This window comes from Oryctolagus cuniculus, chromosome 13 (assembly GCF_964237555.1).
Source record: "Oryctolagus cuniculus chromosome 13, mOryCun1.1, whole genome shotgun sequence".
NCBI lineage: Eukaryota > Metazoa > Chordata > Mammalia > Lagomorpha > Leporidae > Oryctolagus > Oryctolagus cuniculus.
Genome location: NC_091444.1, coordinates 39,170,608 through 39,190,063, shown reverse-complemented (window position 1 = coordinate 39,190,063; position 19,456 = coordinate 39,170,608). Strand labels below are relative to the sequence as shown.

The window sequence follows — 19,456 nt, the reverse complement described above, 5'->3', positions numbered from 1 at the left end:
TCTTAACCACTGTGAAGCAACTAGTAGTGGTTCACAATCGTACAGCTTAAACAGCAATGGCCAGAACTCAAACCCAAGGCTAACTCAGCTCACCCATAAAACCACCACCATACAATGCCTGTAGATAGAGTGACCTTTTTAGTCATGATTAATGATGAAGTGATAGGTTTAACAGCAACCCCCAAAGCAGAATTTCTGCAAGTGAGAGAATTTCTGCAAGTTTACCCATCTTGTAAAGCAGCCACCAAGGCAGACCATACTTAAGCTCTCCTGAAACCCATTTATGCATGCATTGCACAAATTTCATTTGGTGACCAGGAACAGGCTCTTTACCAGGACCTGGAAATAAAAGTGAGCAAAGTCAGAACCAGTCCCTGCTCTCATACAGCAGAGGCCAGCACTGGAGGCAGCACATCATTCCAAGAAACAAAATGGCAAACACAGCAAGTGCTAGAGAGAGAGGCGCGTGACCTGGGGACACTAATAGGAAGTGTGCTGCAGTCAAGGACAGCTTCCTGGAGAAGGGGATGCTGGAGGGAAGATATCTGGGATGATCACGAACTACCCAGGAGAACTGGAGCCCAGCCTGTGGAGGGAGCAGGCGGACGGAGCGAGACCAGATCACAGATGACCTTGGGGGGTCTTGAAAAGAGTTCTGAATTTGTCTCTCCCTAAACCTGCCTTTCAAATAAAATAAATCTTTTAAGAGTTCTGAATTTGTCCTGAGTCCTAAGAAGACTTAAAGGCATTTATAAGATGCAGATTCAATGACCAATTCTGCCCCCCCCCTTTTTTTAAGATTTATTTATTTGAAAGGAAGAGTTAGAGGCAGAGAGAAAGAGCTTCCCATCTGCTGATTCACTTCCCAAATGGCCACAACAGCTGGAGCTGGGCCAACCTGAAGCCAGGAGCTTCTTCCAGGTCTCCTACACAGGTACAGGGGTCCAAGAACTTGGGCCATCTTCTACTGCTTTCCCAGGCCATAGCAGAGAGCTGGATCAGAAGAGGAGCAGCCAGAACTCAAACCAGTGCCCACATGGGATGCTAGCACTGCAGGCGGTGGCTTTACCCATTATACCACAGTGCCCACCCCTGCTCCACTTTTTTTCTGATCCATCTTTCTGCTATGGCCTGGGAAAGCAGTAGAAGATGGCCCAAATGCTTGGGCCTTGCACACACGTGGGAGACCCAGAAGCTCCTGGCTCCAGATCAGCCTAGCTCTGGCCATTGAGGCCATTTGGGGAGTGAACCAGTGGATGGAAGATCTCTCTCTCTGCCTCTAACTCTTTCAAATAGATAAATCTTTCAAATAAACAAACAAAAAAACCCAATGTATTAACAAAAAAAACTGACATCTCCCCAGCATCTCATCCTGTCAGGGTTTTTTTTTGTTTGTTTGTTTTTTACAGGCAGAGTGGACAGTGAGAGACAAATAGAAAGGTCTTCCTTTTGCCGTTGGTTCACCCTCCAATGGCCGCCGCAGCTGGAGCCAGGTGCTTCTCCTGGTCTCCCATGCGGGTGACAGAATCCGGGACAGAATCCGGTGCCCCGACCAAGACTAGAACCCGGTGTGCCGGCGCAGCTAGGCGGAGGATTAGCCTGTTGAGCCGCGGCACCGGCCTTTTTTTTTTTTTTTTTTTTTAATAAGCAGTGTTCCTGGTTCATGATGATGGCAGCTGGACTGCAAGGCGTGGTGGTAATGAGGAGGCAGAGAGGTGCATGGATTCCAGAGAAAAAAATTAACAGGCCAATCTTTTTACAGATTCTCAGTGGTAACAAGTGAATATGATTTTTGTAATTAGCTTAAAAACTCAGAACCAAATCTATATAAATAAAAAGCATGTGCATGACTGATTGTTTGCTCAATCTGGCCTTGACAGCTTTTTTCAGAGCTCCCAAAAATGTGTTAATCAGGAACAGCATCATTCAAATCAATGTCCAGCTCACTCAAAATGACTACACTGAATCATATAGATTTCTTTCCCCCTAGACAGAAAGAAAACTCAAGTAAATTCTTAGGGACAGTTCCTGCTGTTAACACACGATGGCACTGAAAGATAATTAGTGCTCAATTAAATATGTGTAAAATGACATACTATTTAAGCATGACAGATGAGTCTTAAGCAATATCAAAGTAAAAATGAACAAAACACCTGATTTTAGGCAGAATGTATTAAAATCAAGCACTTTTTTGTTTCTTTTTTATTTTATTTGAAAGTCAGAGTTACAGAGAGGCAGAGAGGCAGAGAGAGAGAGAGAAAGAAAGTGAGTCTTCCATCTGCTGGCTCACTCCCCAAATGGCTACAACAGGTAGAGTTGGGCTGATCCAAAGCCAGGAGTCAGGGGCTTCTTCCAGGTCTCCCACACGGGTGCAGGGACCCAAGGACTTGGGCCATCTTCTGTTGCTTTCACAGGCCATAGCAGAGAGCTGGATCAGAAGTGGAGCAGCTGGCCGGCGCCGCGGCTCACTAGGCTAATCCTCCGCCTAGCGGCGCCGGCACACCGGGTTCTAGTCCCGGTCGGGGTGCCGGATTCTGTCCCGGTTGCCCCTCTTCCAGGCCAGCCCTCTGCTGTGGCCAGGGAGTGCAGTGGAGGATGGCCCATGTGCTTGGGCCCTGCACCCCATGGGAGACCAGGAAAAGCACCTGGCTCCTGGCTCCTGCCATCGGATCAGCGCGGTGCGCCGGCCGCAGCACGCCTGCCGCGGCGGCCATTGGAGGGTGAACCAACGGCAAAGGAAGACCTTTCTCTCTCTCTCTCTCACTGTCCACTCTGCCTGTCAAAAAAAAAAAAAAAAAAAAAAAAAAAAGTGGAGCAGCTGGGACTACAACCAGCGCCCTATTGGATGCTGGCACTGCAGGCGGCAGCTTTACCTGCTACACCACAGTGCTGGCCCCTGAAATCAAACTTTTGCTGGGTGTATATCAAGCCAAGTGACTTGGTTCACTGTTTGCAGTGATCACAGATGGAAAAAAAGTCCTTCCTAAAACTGAATGGTATACTTCAAAATGACGAATTTATCTGTATTGTATTTCCTAAAAATATGATTTAATAGAAAATACAATTCAAACTTTTTAAATAGAAGGAATACTTATCAACTTATGTTAATCAAATGAGGAACATAGACAATAATTTTCATAGATCAATTTATTTAGAATTACAAATATTAAGAATAAAAGATTTATGCATTTCTTAGTTAACATAACAGCTTAGCTCAATATAAACTCTGCACTACAGTTCTGCAGTGGCACAATACCAACAAAGAATACAGAAGCATTTTTAAACTATACAAAAATTTCAAATGGAAAATAATCTTGTTTGAGTTTTATCATACATTAACATATATAAAAGTCTCATTTTATGAGACATCTAAAAGAATTAAAACCACTGCTACAGCCCTATCTGAAACTCCAAATCTGAAAACAATTTATATTTTTGACTTTATAATATTCTATATTAAAACAAAGAAAATTACAAATACATATGTTTTTACAAGATTAACATTTTAGGCAGGGGTTTCCTTTAAAAAAAAAAAAAAAAAGACACACACAAGAAAACAAAACAACCAAAACCAAACCTCTCTTCTGCATTTCACAGCACTGGTTATTATATTTGTTTTCCTTATAAAATCTTTTTACTTTATAAATTGTGTACTGTTGGATTTTAACCAGTAATCTGGTTTAAAAGTTGTGCAAATAAACAAAAAATATGAAAATAGTGTGTTATCAGTCTTTTATATCTTACTAAATCTCCTAACAATAGCACTTTTTGCCCTGAATCAACGGGAAAAGACACGCCAGATCCACTCTGGAAATCAGCATTATGCAGTAATGGTTTCTCCTGCTCCTTCATTTTCTTTCACAAACAACAAAAGTTTCTTTTATAAATTATGATAAATTAAAATATTATTATAAAATGATCTACAGAACCATGTCACATTCCAAGTATATATCCAATATTCTTGTAAAGTTCATACGTCCCATCTATATTCCAGTGGCTTCCTTAAAACTAGGACTTCCTACACCTCATGATGTTATCTTCTGAAGACTGAGATGGTGAGCAACTAAATCAGCCGGAGTTAGTTTTCCAGGTGGGATTTCCACATTGCCACCAACATGCACATAAAGACCAGGTTTCTTCATGTTCTCCAATGCAGGATTGCCTGCATGTGTTGGGTTGAATTCATGCACATTAAAAAAAATGGTCATTTTCTTCCATAAAATTATATTATGTTCAGACATTTTCAGTTTAAAAATACTTGCTAATAAACATATGTAACATAAGCAATGCTACTGTATCTGAGTAATAAAAGATAAATTAATATAGTCTGGCCAGCAATGCTGGTTTAAGCAGTACAGTACATTGAAAGGACTTATTGGAGACTGAAGTCCCCCTTGTTCTCCAGCAGTTAGATTATTTGGTGTTGGAAGCCTATACAAAGGAGAAGAACTTCTCAGAAACAATGTCCTACGCAGTTGGAATAATTCATCTTGCATTCAGTCTCTGTTGGTGTTATTTGCTGCAAAGGCATGTAAGTTTCCCATCTGGCTCAAGCCACTCTGAATATGTGCAACATGGATTTCTACATTATTCTGAAAGCAACTAAAGAAAGAAGAAACATGGTTAACTACTTTATTTCACAAAATTAAGAACAATTTTTTTAAAAAGAAAAGCTAAATTTTAGTTAAGAAAAATAGCTAAGATAAATCTCAGGGAAGGAATAAATTTCTTACACATCAGCCATAATTCTACTTTAGCAGCAGTTGAAACAGCATGCTCTGAAGAAGCAAAGGAGCCACAGGGGCGCTAGAAAGAGAGGACGACCCTCAGGCCGGGGCGGCTCTATTGCTACACTGAACTGCCATCCTAACCCCAAATGTAAAGAGTCTGTCTCCTGATTCTCAACATAAAAAATTCTGTGAAATTTCTATTGTCTATAGACTGAAAAGCTCTTTTAAAATATATTTAAAATATAAAAATATATGAATACTTCACAAATATGCATTTTTTTTTGACAGGCAGACAGTGAGAGAGAGACAGAGACAGAGAGAAAGGTCTTCCTTCCTTTGGTTCACCCCCCAAATGGCTGCCACGGCTGGCGCACTGTGCTGATCTGAAGCCAGGAGCCAGGTGCTTCTCCTGGTCTCCCAAGCGGATGCAGGGCCCAAGCACTTGGGCCATCCTCCACTGCCTTCCCGGGCCAGAGCAGAGAGCTGGACTGGAAGAGGAGCAACTGGGACAGAATCCGGCGCCCTAACCGGGACTAGAATCCGGGGTGCCGGCACTGCAGGCAGAAGATTAGCCTAGTGAGCTGCGGCGCCAGCCAATATGCATAATTCTTAAGATTTGTACTGAAAATCACTATGAATTTAACACAAAAATGATTAGAGTGTGCCTAAGGGATTACCTGATATTAGAAGCATCGATTGTACTCTTGATATCATTTAATGAATCTGTAAGTGATTTGAATTCAAAGGAATTCAGGTCTCCTCCTTCCGCTAGACACTGAAGTAAAAAAACATTTTGAGACTGAGTTGAATTATAGCTCAAATACAGACACAAAATACCTGACACAATCCATGGATTATAATCTCAACAACATAGTTAGTTTCAAAATTAAGAAAATAATTTCTCTGAAATTTACCTTAATTTGCAATAAAATAGCAGTAAGCCTGGAAATTAAGTCTGTTAGATTTTTATTTTCCACACAGGGCTGTCCTGTTGAAGAATTTGCATGCCGAACAATTTCTTGTGCTTCTTCCTCGCACCTGCGTCTCATGTCTGTCGGCTGATCTGCAGGCTGGAGGCCCTGGTCTGGAGCAAGCTGAACACAGACGATTGAAACATGAGATGACTATTCATAAGGCTATTATTCCTATGTGTGTTTGTGCCCTATCTTCAGATCTGACTTTATAAACTAGCATTTATAACTAAAATGATGCTCACTCTTACCTTCAAAGGTTTTTTCCTCGTAACAGTTTTTTTTTTTTTTTCAGTTAATTTTTCTTGACTTTTAATATTCACATTAGACCAACAGTCACAACAACATCCTATGCACAGCCACTTCACCCTGAATACACTTGGTTGTCACGTCTCTTTGGATACCTGTATCTGAAACAGTGCCTCAGGTGCTCATGACCTTGGTATTTTTGAGGTGTACCAGCCAATTATTTTGTGTAATAATCTTCAACATGAGTCTGTCTGTCTCCTGACGATCATACCGAAATCGTATGTTTTTGGCAGGACTACACAAAAGCAACGCTGAGTTCCTTCTGCCTCACTGTTGGAAGGCACGGGATACTGACGGTCCCACTGCTGGTGATGCTACATTTGGTAACTTGGTTAAGTAGCTCCAGATTTCTTCACAGTGAGGGATTTCTCCTTTGTAATTAATGTGTATTTGTGAAGATATACTTTGAGGCAATGTAAAGATTCTGTTTGTCATCAAACTTTTACCTACCAGTTTTAGCATCCATTGACAATTCTTGTCTGTCTCAATTACTGTGATGTTGCCAAATGGTGTTTTTCAATCCTATCATTCCTTCTATATTTATTAGTTGGCATTTACTATAAGGAAGAACTTTCCCTTAAAAAAGGAATTCATTAGTATCAGCAGGGACTCATGGCTTCTTATTTTATCCTATGGGTTATAGTGTCTTACTATTTACAGATGTAGCCAGTGGGAACTCTGTCAAGCTGGCTCCTTTTGACATGTCCCCATCATTTTGGGGAATATTTTACTTTGCAGGAATAAGATGGTCCAGGCTTATCTTCTACCTTCTCTCCTTTAAGTCCGAGATCAGTCTTTTTCAAGGAACTCTGCTTCTTTTTACTGGAGAAGTGTTTAGGGACCAAGATGAGTTCTTTGCTAGTAGGGTATCATTGCTTCTAGACTCTCTCAACAGGCACAGACACACCAATCGTAACAAAATAAACCATAAATTCACACTGATTCTACCTAATCCAACCTAACAACACAGGGTTTACTCTATTTTCCTCTTTATAACATCCTTCACTCTTACTGAGAAATCCGACTTCCATAATCCTCATTACATTTATTTACTTATCAGTCTTAGAATATATGCAAAGAATTTCAGCATTGCTAATCCATGCTGTACTATAGGGAAAAGTCCTACTAATTAGAGTTTAGCATTTGTTTAAAGTTTGGTTTAGACTAAGGGCACAGAGTCAAAACACTATGCTCAAGTGATTTGATTAATTTTGTCTCCTCCTCTGAAATACAGTAAGGTTTATTTTTATTTGCATTCTATTTTAGTTTTTTTTTTCTTTTAAAAAGATTTATTTGGAAGGCAGAGTTAGAGAGAGGAAGAGACAGAGTCTAGAGAGATCTTCCATCTGCTGGTTCACTCCCCAAATGGCCGCAACAGCCAGGGCTGGGTCAGACCAAAGCCAGGAGCTAGGAGCTTCTTCTGGGTCTCCCATGTGGGTGCAGGGGCCCAAGCACTTGAGAAATCTTCCATTGCTTTCCTAGGTGCATTCGCAGGGAGCTGTATTAGAAGCAGCTGTGGGGTTGGCACTGTGGTGTAGCAGGTGAAGCTGCTGCCTGCAATGCAGGCATTCCACATGAGCGCCGATTTGAGTCCCAGCTGCTCCACTTCTGATCCAGCTCTCTGCTATGGCCTGGGAAAGCAGTAGAAGATGGCCCAAGTCCTTGGGTCCCTGCACCTGAGTGGGAGACCCAGAAGAAGCTCCTGGCTCCTGGCTTCAGATCAGTGCAACTCCAGCTGTTGCGGCCACTTGGGGAGTGAGCCAGAGGATGGAAAACCTCTCTCTCTGTCTCTCTGCCTCTCCTCTCTCTGTGTAACTCTGACTTTCAAATAATAATAAAAATAAATCCTAAATAAAAAAAGCAGCCGGGTCTTGAACCGGTGGCCATACGGGATGCTGGTGTTGCAGGCAGTGGCTTTACCCACTATGTCACAATGTGAATTCCCTTTATTCTTTCTAAAAAATATTTATTTATCTACTTAAAAGGCAGAGAGAGATCCTCCATCTGCTGATTCACTCCCCCAAAAAGCTCCAACAGCCAGGGCTGGGCCAGGCTGAAGCCATAAGCCTGGAACTCCATCTAGGTATCCCACATGAGCAACTGCAGAAGATGATCCAAGTACTTGGGCCCTTTTCACCCATTTGGGAGATCTGGATGGAGTTCCTGGCTCTTGGCTTCAGCCTGGCCCAGCCCCAGCCACTGCAGCCATTTTAGAGGGGTGAACCAGTAGATGGAGGATCTGTTTTTTCTCTCTGCAACTCCACCTTTCAAATAATTAAACCTTTTTTTCTTAATATTTTCTTATTTGAAAGTCAAAATTACAGAGAGATGGGGAGAGACAGAGAGAAAGAGAGAAAGAGAGCGAGCTCTATCCACTAGTTCACTCTATCCACTAGTTCACTCCCCGAATGGCCTTGACTGCTAGGGCTGGGCCAGGCCAAAGCCAGGAGACCAGTACTTGTTCCAGGTCTCCTATGTGGTTGCAGGGGCCCAAGTACTTAGGCCACCTTCTGCTGTCTTCCTTTTTTTTTTTTTTTTTAATTTTTTAAAGATTTATTTATTTCAAAGGCAGAGTTACAGAGAGGTCAAGAAAGAGAGGTCTTCCATCCGATGGTTCACTCCCCAAATGGCTGCAACAGCCGGAACTAGACTGTTCTGAAGTCAGGAGCTCCTTCTGGGTCTCCCACACAGGTGTAGCCTTGGGCCGACTTCCACTGCTTTCCCAGGCCATAGCAGAGAGCTGGATCAGAAGTGGAGCAGCCAGCACTCAAACCGGTGCCCACATGGGATGCCGACACTGCAGGGAGTGGCTTTACCCACTATGCCACTGCACTGGCTCCAATAAATAAATCTTAAAAAAAAAAAAAAAAAGTAGAGCAGCTGGTACTTGAACTAATGTTCATATGGGATGCTGGCATTCCAGGCAGCGGCTTAACCCCCTGTGCCACAACACTGAGCCCTAGAGTTTATTTCTATTTGTTGGGGAAACACTCAGACAAATGTTACTTCTCACCATTCCCCAAAACCCACCTCATTCCCAAATATTTGAAATATTAAGCAGATATATTTTATTTACACTTATTTTCTAACTTAAAGGTAACAGATCCCATATATATTTTTTCATACTTTTAAAAAATTATATTCTGCAAATCATAGCAGCTAGCAGACAATGTCGTTGGTAATTAAAAAAAAACACTTAAAAATATATTTTATTTATTTAAAAGGCAGAGTGAAACAGAAGAGAGAACTCCCATCCCAATTCATTCCCAGAACGCCTGCAAAAGCCATTGTTGGGCCAGGCCAAACCCAGGAGCCGGGAACTCAGGCCAAGTCTCTCATATGGGTTGCAAGGACTCAACTACCATCAACTCTGGCTTCCCAGGATATGTATTAGCCAGAAGTCAGAATTAGTAGCAAAGCCGGGACTCAAACCCAGGCAGTTCAGTACAGGATGCGGTGTCTGAGTGGCATCTTCACCATTATGTCAAACACCTGCCCCTCACTCTTTCTTATAGTAGCACAGTACTCCATTGTATGGATGTCCCACAGGTTACTTAGCCAATTCCCTGTGTGTGTACACTTAATTTTTTTCTAGTATTTTACAACCACCATAATGCCACATTGAGTAATCTTGTCCTCTTCTTAAAACTGTTAAAAAATTTTAATTTGATTCACAAACACATGAAAGTACACAAATCATCAAGATAGAGGTTGATGAGTTTTCACAAGCAAGCCATGCCCAGCACCCCAGGGGCCCTCCTAAGGCCATCCTGCAGTACTGCCTCCCTGAGGGTAACCACCATCCTGAAGTGCAGCGACACAGAGGAGCTTTGGCTGCTTTTGAGCTCTACAGAAATGAAATTGAACATTTATCCTTTGACATCTGATTTTATTTGTTCAACTTTGTATTTGTGAGATCCATCCAAGGCATTATGTTGCAGCTGATTTCATTCCTTCTCATTAGTGGTAGTATTCCATTGTGTAAACCATGTTTCTCATGTCCATTGTAGCACTGATGGGTATTGGGGTAGTAGTAATTTTTAGCAACAATGAACAGTGATGCTATGTGAGGCAGGAGATGCTTAGTTAACTCGGGAAGCTGTGAAAAACAAATTTCAAAACTCTTCCCAGTTGTTTTCACAGCTGCACTAAGGGCCCTTCATCCTTATAAAAATATAATTTTCACATTTGGGGCCCCAAGTCTCAGCCTCAATCTGAGCTTTGAATCCTGGCTCACATCTACTCTTTTATATTTATTTGAAAGGCAGAGACTTGGGGGTGGGAGGCAGCGACAGAAAGAGGTCTTCCATCTGCTGGTTCACTACCCAGATGGCTGCAACAGCTGGGGCTGGGCCAGCCTGAAGCCAGGAGTTTCTTCTGAGTCTCCCACATGGGTGCAGGGGCCCACACACTCAGGCCATCTTCTGCTGCTTTTCCGAGGTGTGTTAGCATGGAACTGGATTGGAGTGGAGCAGCCAGGATTTGAACCAGCACCCATATGGGATGCTGGCACTGCAGGAGGAGGCTTAACCTTCTACACCACAGCGCCGGCCCCACTTTTATTCTTGTAAGAAGTATACTTTGTACTTTCCTATAATAAACTTTTGCTGTTATACTTATTATCTGTGTGAACTTCATTCAGTTCATTGTCTGAAGCTCAAAATAACCTGTTCCATGGTCCTTGCCTTTCTACTTTCTACTCCCACATTAGTATATCTTTGGCAAATACATGTTCACTTATCTGTTTTGCATATAATACGATAACTGCTTGATACTGCATTCTTTTTTTTTTTTTTTTTTTTTTTTTTTGACAGGCAGAGTGGACAGTGAGAGAGAGAGACAGAGAGAAAGGTCTTCCTTTTGCCGTTGGTTCACCCTCCAATGGCTGCCACAGCCGGCGTGCTGCGGCCGGCACACCGCGCTGATCCAAAGCCAGGAGCCCGGTGCTTCTCCTGGTCTCCCATGCGGTGCAGGGCCCAAGGACTTGGGCCATCCTCCACTGCACTCCTGGGCCACACCAGAGAGCTGGCCTGGAAGAGAGGCAACCGGGACAGAATCCAGGCCCCGACCGGGACTAGAACCCAGTGCGCCGGCGCCGCTAGGCGGAGGATTAGCCTATTGAGCTGCGGTGCCGGCCCCTGATACGTTATTTTAAAACCAATATTGTACTCTCCCAAGAGCTTGGTGAAAAATTATGTTGCTTCATTAGAAAAGGAATCTATCACAAATGTCCTTGGATACTACAGAAAGTTTGAAAAGGAATCCATTTCTACATGTATCACTGGCTTTGTTATGTCACCTTGGGTTGCTGGGCCTGTACCTCTCTCTCATAGTCCAGGGGAGAAAACCTATTTACTAGGACAACACATAATGTTATAAATGCAATTAGCAACTACCATGAGAACAAAAATAAATGATAACAGATGGCTAAAGGAATGGGCAAACTATCCTTAGAATTTATGTAAGCAGAGTTTGTTCCCTCAGGTCCTCAAGCAGATAGGTAACATCACCTAGGGGAGAGTTTTGGGACTTATCTATGCGGTTACTGTCATAAAAAAGCCAATTGTTTAAGAATTTCATATCAAAAATAGAGGGACTTTACTGGAAAAATACAATTTCAAAGAATGTAAATGCAAGAACATTCTAAACTTATCTCAATCACTTAATTCTTACCCTGGAGTAAAAAACAATTTGAGGTGAAATTGTTGTACTACTTATATATATATAAAAAATCATATATGAATGATAATCGACAAATAAAACTGTGACCTGTGTATCTGAAATTCAAGAATTCATAGTTGTAATGTAAAGTTTAGAAGAGGAAGAAGCAAAATTATATACACAGCGTGACCACAACTTTGTGAGAAAAAGCATGAACTGCACAGCAAACAAAAACTAAGGGAAAATAAACCAAGATACATCCTTTGGGGTAGCGGAATTAAGAATTTTTTTGTACAAAAACATTTTGAGAGTACTATACCATCTGTAATTTAAAACAAAAAAATCCAGAATTGATGAGTTATGATGTATAAAGTGCTCTTCCACACTGATGCTATGAGGAATAAAAATACATATAAAATATGACTCTGGTAAAACACCTTACAAAGATAATGGCTTCCCTGGATTTTCTAAGATGCATAGGTAAAAACATTAAGCCAGATATAAAAGTAGAGGTAAATTCATACAAATTACCCACCTCATAGCAGTACTGTTGAACTTTATGCAAAACTTTGTTTAAGTCCTTATTCAGCTGTTCAAGTTCTAGAACAATTGTTGCATATCTCCGCTGAAATTCAATGCCAATGGGCATGGAATATGATTTCTGAAAAGAAAAAATAGCCAGATCTTGATAAAAATTTTTATTTAAGTAATGCAAGTTCAATAATCTAAAATTGGATTTGATGTACCTAAAACTAAGGTTATTAACCTTGTCTATACTCAATGTTACAGTTCTTGTGGTAATATTATTTTTTTTTGAGACTGTCATAGTCCTCAGGAGTGTCATGATGTCTGGTACTTAACGTTTTAATAAAAATATTTATTTCAAAGGCAGAGAAAGAGAGAGAGAGAGAGAGAGATCCATCTTCAATCTGCTGGTTCATTCCCTAAATGGCTGCAGTGCCCAGGGCTGGGCCAAGCCAAAGTCAGAAGCTAGGAATTCCACTAGGGTCTCCCACATGGGTGGCAGGGCCCAAGTACTTGGGTCATCTTCCACTGTTTTCCCAGGCACATTAGCTGGGTAGGAAGCAGAGCAGCCAAGACTCAAACCAGCACTCCAATATTATTAACTTACTGTGCCACAATGCTGGCCACAATCTTTTATTTTCTCTTAATTGTGTCTTTTGGTGAGAAGTTCTTAACTTCTTAAAATTTTTATTTATTGGGGCTGGCATTGTGGTACAGCAAGTTAAGCCACTGCCTATGATGCTGGCATCCCACATGAGCACTGGGGTTCAAGTTCCAGCTGCTCCACTTTCTGTCCAGCTTTCTGCTAATGTACCTGAGAGAGCAGTAGAAGGTGGCCCAAGTGCTCGGGCCTCTGCCAGCGACATGGGAGACCTGGATGAAGGATCAGTCTTTGTATCTGGAGCGTGTTCTCTATCTGCATAACTCTGCTTTCCAAATAAATCAATCTTAAAATTTTATTTTCATTTTATTTGAGAAGCAAGAAAGGGAGAGATAGATACACACATACAACACACAAAGACCTCTTTCATCTGCTGGTACATTCCCCAGATGCTCACAACAGCCAGGGCTAGTCCACACTGAAGCTAGAAACCTGGAACCCAATGTGGGTATCCCACATAGGTGGCAGGAACTCAAGTACTGGAGCCATTATTTGTAGTCTCCCAGGGTATGCATTAGCAGGAAGATGGATTGCAAACCCAAACCAGGCACTTTATGGGTTGCAGGTGCTCACAGCCATGATTTAAATGCTACAACCCATGTCTACTAGCCTCACGGTTCTTCATTTTAATGTAGTTTAATTTAGCAATACCTTCCTTTATGGTCATTGCTCTCTAAATTCATCTTGTTCTTACTTCAAGCTCATGAATATAATCACCTGCATTCTCTTCTATATTCTCTCATCTTTAGATCTAGAACACTATGACTTTGTCCATGGTATGGAGTAGGAGTTGAGTTTTTTCCCTCCTATACTGATGGCTCCACTATGATTTCATAATTTTTTTTTAATTTATTTTTTTGACAGGCAGAGTGGAGAGTGAGAGAGAGAGACAGAGAGAAAGGTCTTCTTTTTCCGTTGGTTCACCCTCCAATGGCCACCATGGCTGGCACGCTGCGGCCGGTGCACTGCGCCGATCCGAAGGCAGGAGCCAGGTGCTTCTCCTGGTCTCCCATGCGGTGCAGGGCCCAAGGACTTGGGCCATCCTCCACTGCACTCCCGGGCCATAGCAGAGAGCTGGACTGGAAGAGGGGCAACTGGGACAGAATCCGGTGCCCCGACCGGGACTAGAACCTGGTGTGCCGGCACCGCAAGGTGGAGGATTAGTCTATTGAGCCACGGCGCCGGCCTCCACTATGATTTCAAAGATCTTTCTTTCTCCAGTGTTCTGCAGAACCATTTCGTCACAGATCAAGTGTCCACATGTTTGCACGCCTGTTTCTGGGCTCTTTAATCTGTTCTACAGTCTATTTATCAATCTTGTGCCAGTATTACAGTCTTTATTAGTTTATCTAATAGTTTTATTATTAGTTCATCTTTATAATGTCTTGATATCCAAGAGAGTAAGTCACTTTACCTTGTTATTCTTCAAGAATATCTTGGAAATCCCTGGCTTTTTCTAGTTCCACGTACATTTTAGAATGAGCCTGTCGGCTGGCGCCGCGGCTCACTAGGCTAATCCTCTGCCTAGCGGCGCTGGCACACCGGGTTCTAGTCCCAGTCAGGGCGCCGGATTCTGTCCCAGTTGCCCCTCTTCCAGGCCAGCTCTCTGCTGTGGCCAGGGAGTGCAGTGGAGGATGGCCCCTGCACCCCATGGGAAACCAGGATAAGTACCTGGCTCCTGCCATCGGATCAGTGTGGTGCGCCGGCCACAGCGTGCTGGCCGCGGCGGCCATTGGAGGGTGAACCAACGGCAAAGGAAGACCTTTCTCTCTGTCTCTCTCTCTCACTGTCCACTCTGCCTGTCAAAAAAAAAAAAAAAAAAAAAAAAAAAAAAAGAATGAGCCTGTCTACATGCAACCAGTTTTATAATAGTGCATACAAGCAACTTAAAAGGGATTTTGATTCAGATATACTCAGTCTATACATGAATTTGGGAAGATTGACTTCTTCACAACAATTTGAATTTATAAATATGCATCTCTCTTAATTTAGGTCTTTAATTTCTCTGAATAATATTCTACAGTTTTCTGTATCAAAGCTTTAAGTACCAATTTATATGTAGGAATGTCATTTTAAATTTCATTTTCTAACTGCTTAGCTGATGTACAGAAACACTTTAATTTTTTTTAAAGATTTATTTATTTGAAAGGTGGAGCTGGAGAGAGAGAAAGAGGGAGAGACACAGAAATCTTCCATTGCTGGTTCATTCCCTAAATGGTCACAACGGCTGCGCCAGGAGTTTCTTCCAGGTCTCCAAAGTGAATGCAGGGGCCTTTCCACTGCTTTCCTAGGGAGCTGGATAGGAAGTGGAGCAGCCAGCTCATTGGTGCCAATATGGAAGAGAGAGAGAGAAAGGTCTAAGGTCTTCCTTTCTCCGTTGGTTCACCCCCCCAACTGCCGCTGCGGCCGGTGTGTTGCTGCCTGCACGCTGTGCTGATCCGAAGCTAGGAGCCAGGTGCTGGACTGGAAGAGGAACAACCAGGACAGAATCCGGTACTCCAACTGAGACTAGAACCTGGGATGCCGGCGCCGCAGGTGGAGGATTAGCCTAGTGAGCTGCGGCGCCGGCCTGTAGGTGGTGGATTTACCCATTAATGCCACAATGCTGACCCTGGAAAACACGTTTTTTAAAGTTTTTTATATTTCTAAAGCTGGCCTAGGGCGGACATTGTGGTGTAGTGGGTTAAGGCATGGCATGTGAGGTCATCAAATACTGGTTTCTCTACTTCCTATTCAGCTTCCTGCTAATGAGACCTGGGAGGAAGCAATGACCCAAGCCAAGTGCTTGGGTCCCTGAAACCCAAACAGGAGGCCTGGGCTCCTGGCTTCAGCGTGGCCCAGCTCTAACTGTTGTGGGCAGCCACAAGATCTGTTAAACAGAAATTGTGACTATGGGCATCTGTATCTCATTCTCAATCTTTTGTTTTTTAAGATTTATTTATTTATTTGAAAGGCAGAGTTATGAGGAGGGGGGGGGAGGGAGGGAGGGAGGGAGGTCTTCCATCTGCTGGTTCACTCCCCAAATTGCTGCAACAGGTAGAGCTGGGCTGATCCAAAGCCAGGGGCCAGGGACTTCTGGATCTCCCACACGGGTACAGGGGCCCAAGAACTTGGGCCATCTTCCACTGTTTTCCCAGGCCACAGCAGAGAGCTGGATTGGATGTGGAGCAGCCAGGACTCAAACTGTATACGATGTGGGCACTGCAGGTGGCGGCTTTACCCACTAAGCCACAGGGCCAGCCCCTCATTCCCAAAGATAAAATTCCTTTTTTTAATTTGACAGAGTTATAGACAGTGAGAGAAAGAGAGAGAAAGGTCTTCCTTGTGTTGGTTCACTCCCCAAATGGCCGCCATGGCTGGGCTGCACCAATCCAAAGCCAGGAGCCAGGTGATTCTTCCTGGTCTCCCACGCGGGTGCAGGGGCCCAAGCACCTGGGCCATCCTCCACTGCCCTCCCGGGCCACAACAGAGAGCTGGACTGGAAGAGGAGCAACCGGGACTAGAACCGGCGCCCATATGGGATGCCGGCGCCACAGGCAGAGGATTAACCAAGTGAGCCACGGCGCCGGCCTCGGAGATAAATTCTTAACATTCTATTAATTAGTATGATGTCTGCTATGTATTATTGGGTAAACATTCTTTATCAGATTAAGGAAGTTCCTTTCTATTCCTAGTTTGATAGGAGTATTTGCTGGGGCCAGAGCTGTGGCATACTGGGTTAAGCCAACATCCTCAGTTCTGTCATCCTATATGGGTGCCGGTTCAAGTCCCAGCTGTACCATTTAAGATCCTGTTCCCTGATAACGTGCCTGGGGAAACAGCAGAAGATGGTTCAAGCACTTGGTCCCCTGCACCCATGTAGGAGACCTGGATGAAACTCCTGGCTTTAGCCCAGCCCAACCCTGGCCATTGCAACTATTTGGGAAGTGAACCAGTGGATAGAAGATCTCTCTCTTGGAGCCAGCACTGTGGTGTAAATAGGCTAAGCATCCGCCTGTGGCGTCTGCATCCCTTATGGGTGTACCGGTTTGAGTCCCAGCAGTTCCTCTTTCGATCCAGCTCCCTGCTGGTGGCCTGGAAAAGCAGTGGAAGATGGCTCATGCACTCACTTTGGGCCCCTGTACCTGCATAGGAGACCAGGAAGAAGTTCTCGGTTCCTGGCTTCAGATCAGCTCAGCTCCAGCCATTGTGGCCAGCTGGGGAGTGAACCATCAGATGGAAGATCTCTCTGTCTCTCCCTCTCTCTGTAACTCTGCCTCTCAAGTAAATAAATAAATCTTAAAAAAAAAAAAAATACCTCGGTCATCTGACTTCCAAATAAATAGTTTTGCAAGATGTTTTTTGATATTTATTGAAATGATCTTGTGGATAATCTTTTTTTTTTTTTTTTTTTTAAAGATTTACCCATTTATTTGAAAGGCAGAGCTACAGAGAGGCAAAGGCAGAGAGAAAGGTCTTCCACCCGATGGTTCACTTCCCAAATGGCTGCAATGGCCAGAGCTCTGCTGATCCAAAGCCAGGAGCCGGGAGCTTCCTTCAGGTCTCCTAGGCAGGCGCAGGAACCCAAGGACTTGGGCCATCCTCCACTGCTTTCCCAGGCCATAGCAGAGAGCCAGGGTGGAAGTAGAGCAGTCAGGACTCGAACTGGTTCCCATATGGGATGCCAGGCTTTACCCACTATGCCATAGTACTGGCCCTATAGATAATCTTTCTTAATGTGATTAGTCACACTTAAAATTTTATTAATATATGATTATTTTTAAGTCTTGTTAATCAGTTAATACACATTTAAGGCATTTTAGTAGTCCATTTAAAGGATAATAACACACACTCCTAAAACCTTAGTTGCTTTAACAGATAAATTTTTTCAAAAAATTTTCCATCATAAAATGCAATGTACATTGTAATATTTTAAAAGAAAAATCAGGGTTGCATTTGAAACTTTTAAAAAACTGAGAGTAGAAACATTGGGTCTTAATTTAACACAGGATCAGTAAAATTGCTGTAAATACTGAGAAACATTTTGAATGCTCTTCGTCTTATTAATACTCCATGCAAAAAACAAAAAGCAGCAACTAATCTTGATGATTTCAAGATTATTATTCAGTATTTAGTACTGCATATTTCACTCTATGTAATGGGGATCCCTCTCCTTTCTCTTCTTGTATTGTATGCAATTCTGAAACTGATTGAGTCATGAAAATCATTTGTGGTGGTGACTTTAATGTATTAAAAACGTTCTGTGTTCCTTTCTGACTGGATTACACCCTGGATTGAAAAGTCTTCCTTGTGGTAGTTAGATGCAGTTTCAAACATGAATAAACTTTTTGTTTTTCCTAATTAAAAAAAAAAAAAAAAAAGTCTTTTTGTAAAACAGCCTGACAGTTCCTCAAAAGGCTAAATAAACAAGGAGTTAGCCCAGCAATTCCTAGGTATGTACTCAAGACAGTGAAAGCACGTATCTACATAAAAACTTCTATCTTCTATGTACATGTTTACAGTAGTCCTACTCATAACTAACAAGGGGAAGCAATGTTCGTGCCACTAGCTGAAGAATGGGTAAGCGATATGCGGCACGTAGAATCTGAGCTGCTGTTTTGGCTTAGCAAGCTACAAAGCTGCTGCTTGTGATACTGGCATTCTGTATCAGCGCACTGGTTTGAATTTTGGCTGTTCTGCTTCTGATCCAGCTTCCTGTTAATGTACCTGGGAAAGCAGCAGAGGATGGCCCAAGTACTTGTGTCCCTGCCACCCATATGCGAGACCCTGACTGAGTTCCAGGCTCCTGGCTTCGGCCAGGCTCAGGCCCGGCTCAGGCCCAGCCATTGCAGCCATTTGGGGAATCAATCAGCAGATAGAAGATCTTTCTCTCTGTCTCTCTCTCTCTCTCTGCTTTTCCCTCTTCCTTTCAAATAAATCTTTTTTTTTTTTTTAGAGTAGCACATAGACACATGGAATTGAGTGTAATAAAAATAAAAGAAACACTGATACATGCTATATCATGGATGGAGCTTCCAAACATTATGCTATATGAAAGAATCCAGCCCCAAAAGGTCACATGTGATGTGATTATATTCCCATTAAATGCCCAGAACAGACAAATCCACAGAGACAGAAAGTAGATTAGTGGTTGCTTGGGGGTAGGGGTATGAGTTCAGGACACAAAAGAGATGGACTGCTAAAAGGTACAGAGTTTCTTTTGGAATGATGAAAATTTCTAAAATTGATTTTTTTTTTTTTTTTGGACAGGCAGAGTTAGTGAGAGAGAGACAGAGAGAAAGGTCTTCCTTACATTGGTTCATCCCCCAAAATGGCCGCTACGGCCAGCGTGCTGCGCCAATCCGAAGCCAGGAGCCAGGTGCTTCTCCTGGTCTCCCACACGGGTGCAGGGGCCCAAGCACCTGGGCCATCCTCCACTGCCTTACTGGGCCACAGCAGAGAGCTGGACTGGAAGAGGAGCAACCGGGACAGAATCTGGTGCCCCAACCGGGACTGGAACCTGGTGTGCCGGCGCTGCAGGCAGAGGATTAGCCTAGTGAGCCGCGGCGCCGGCCTAAAATTGATTTTGAACCATAAACTAAAAACCACTGTACTCTCAA

At 43.1% G+C, this 19,456-nt stretch overlaps 1 protein-coding gene across 6 annotated transcripts in view; it reads right to left on the bottom strand.

Moving 5' to 3' along the window:
• Positions 1 to 3,132: 3,132 nt before the first annotated feature.
• The window catches only part of LIN9 (lin-9 DREAM MuvB core complex component), a 79,072-nt gene continuing 62,748 nt past the window's right edge, over positions 3,133 to 19,456 (bottom strand). For all 6 annotated transcript variants that reach the window (XM_070055388.1, XM_070055387.1, XM_070055390.1 and 3 more), the window contains 4 exons: positions 12,207 to 12,332; positions 5,645 to 5,824; positions 5,408 to 5,505; positions 3,133 to 4,602 (listed from right to left, as the gene is read on the bottom strand). In XM_070055388.1, the coding sequence (XP_069911489.1) occupies positions 4,497 to 4,602; positions 5,408 to 5,505; positions 5,645 to 5,824; positions 12,207 to 12,332 (510 nt within the window). In that variant the 3' untranslated portion in view covers positions 3,133 to 4,496. The remainder of the gene's footprint in view (positions 4,603 to 5,407; positions 5,506 to 5,644; positions 5,825 to 12,206; positions 12,333 to 19,456) is intronic.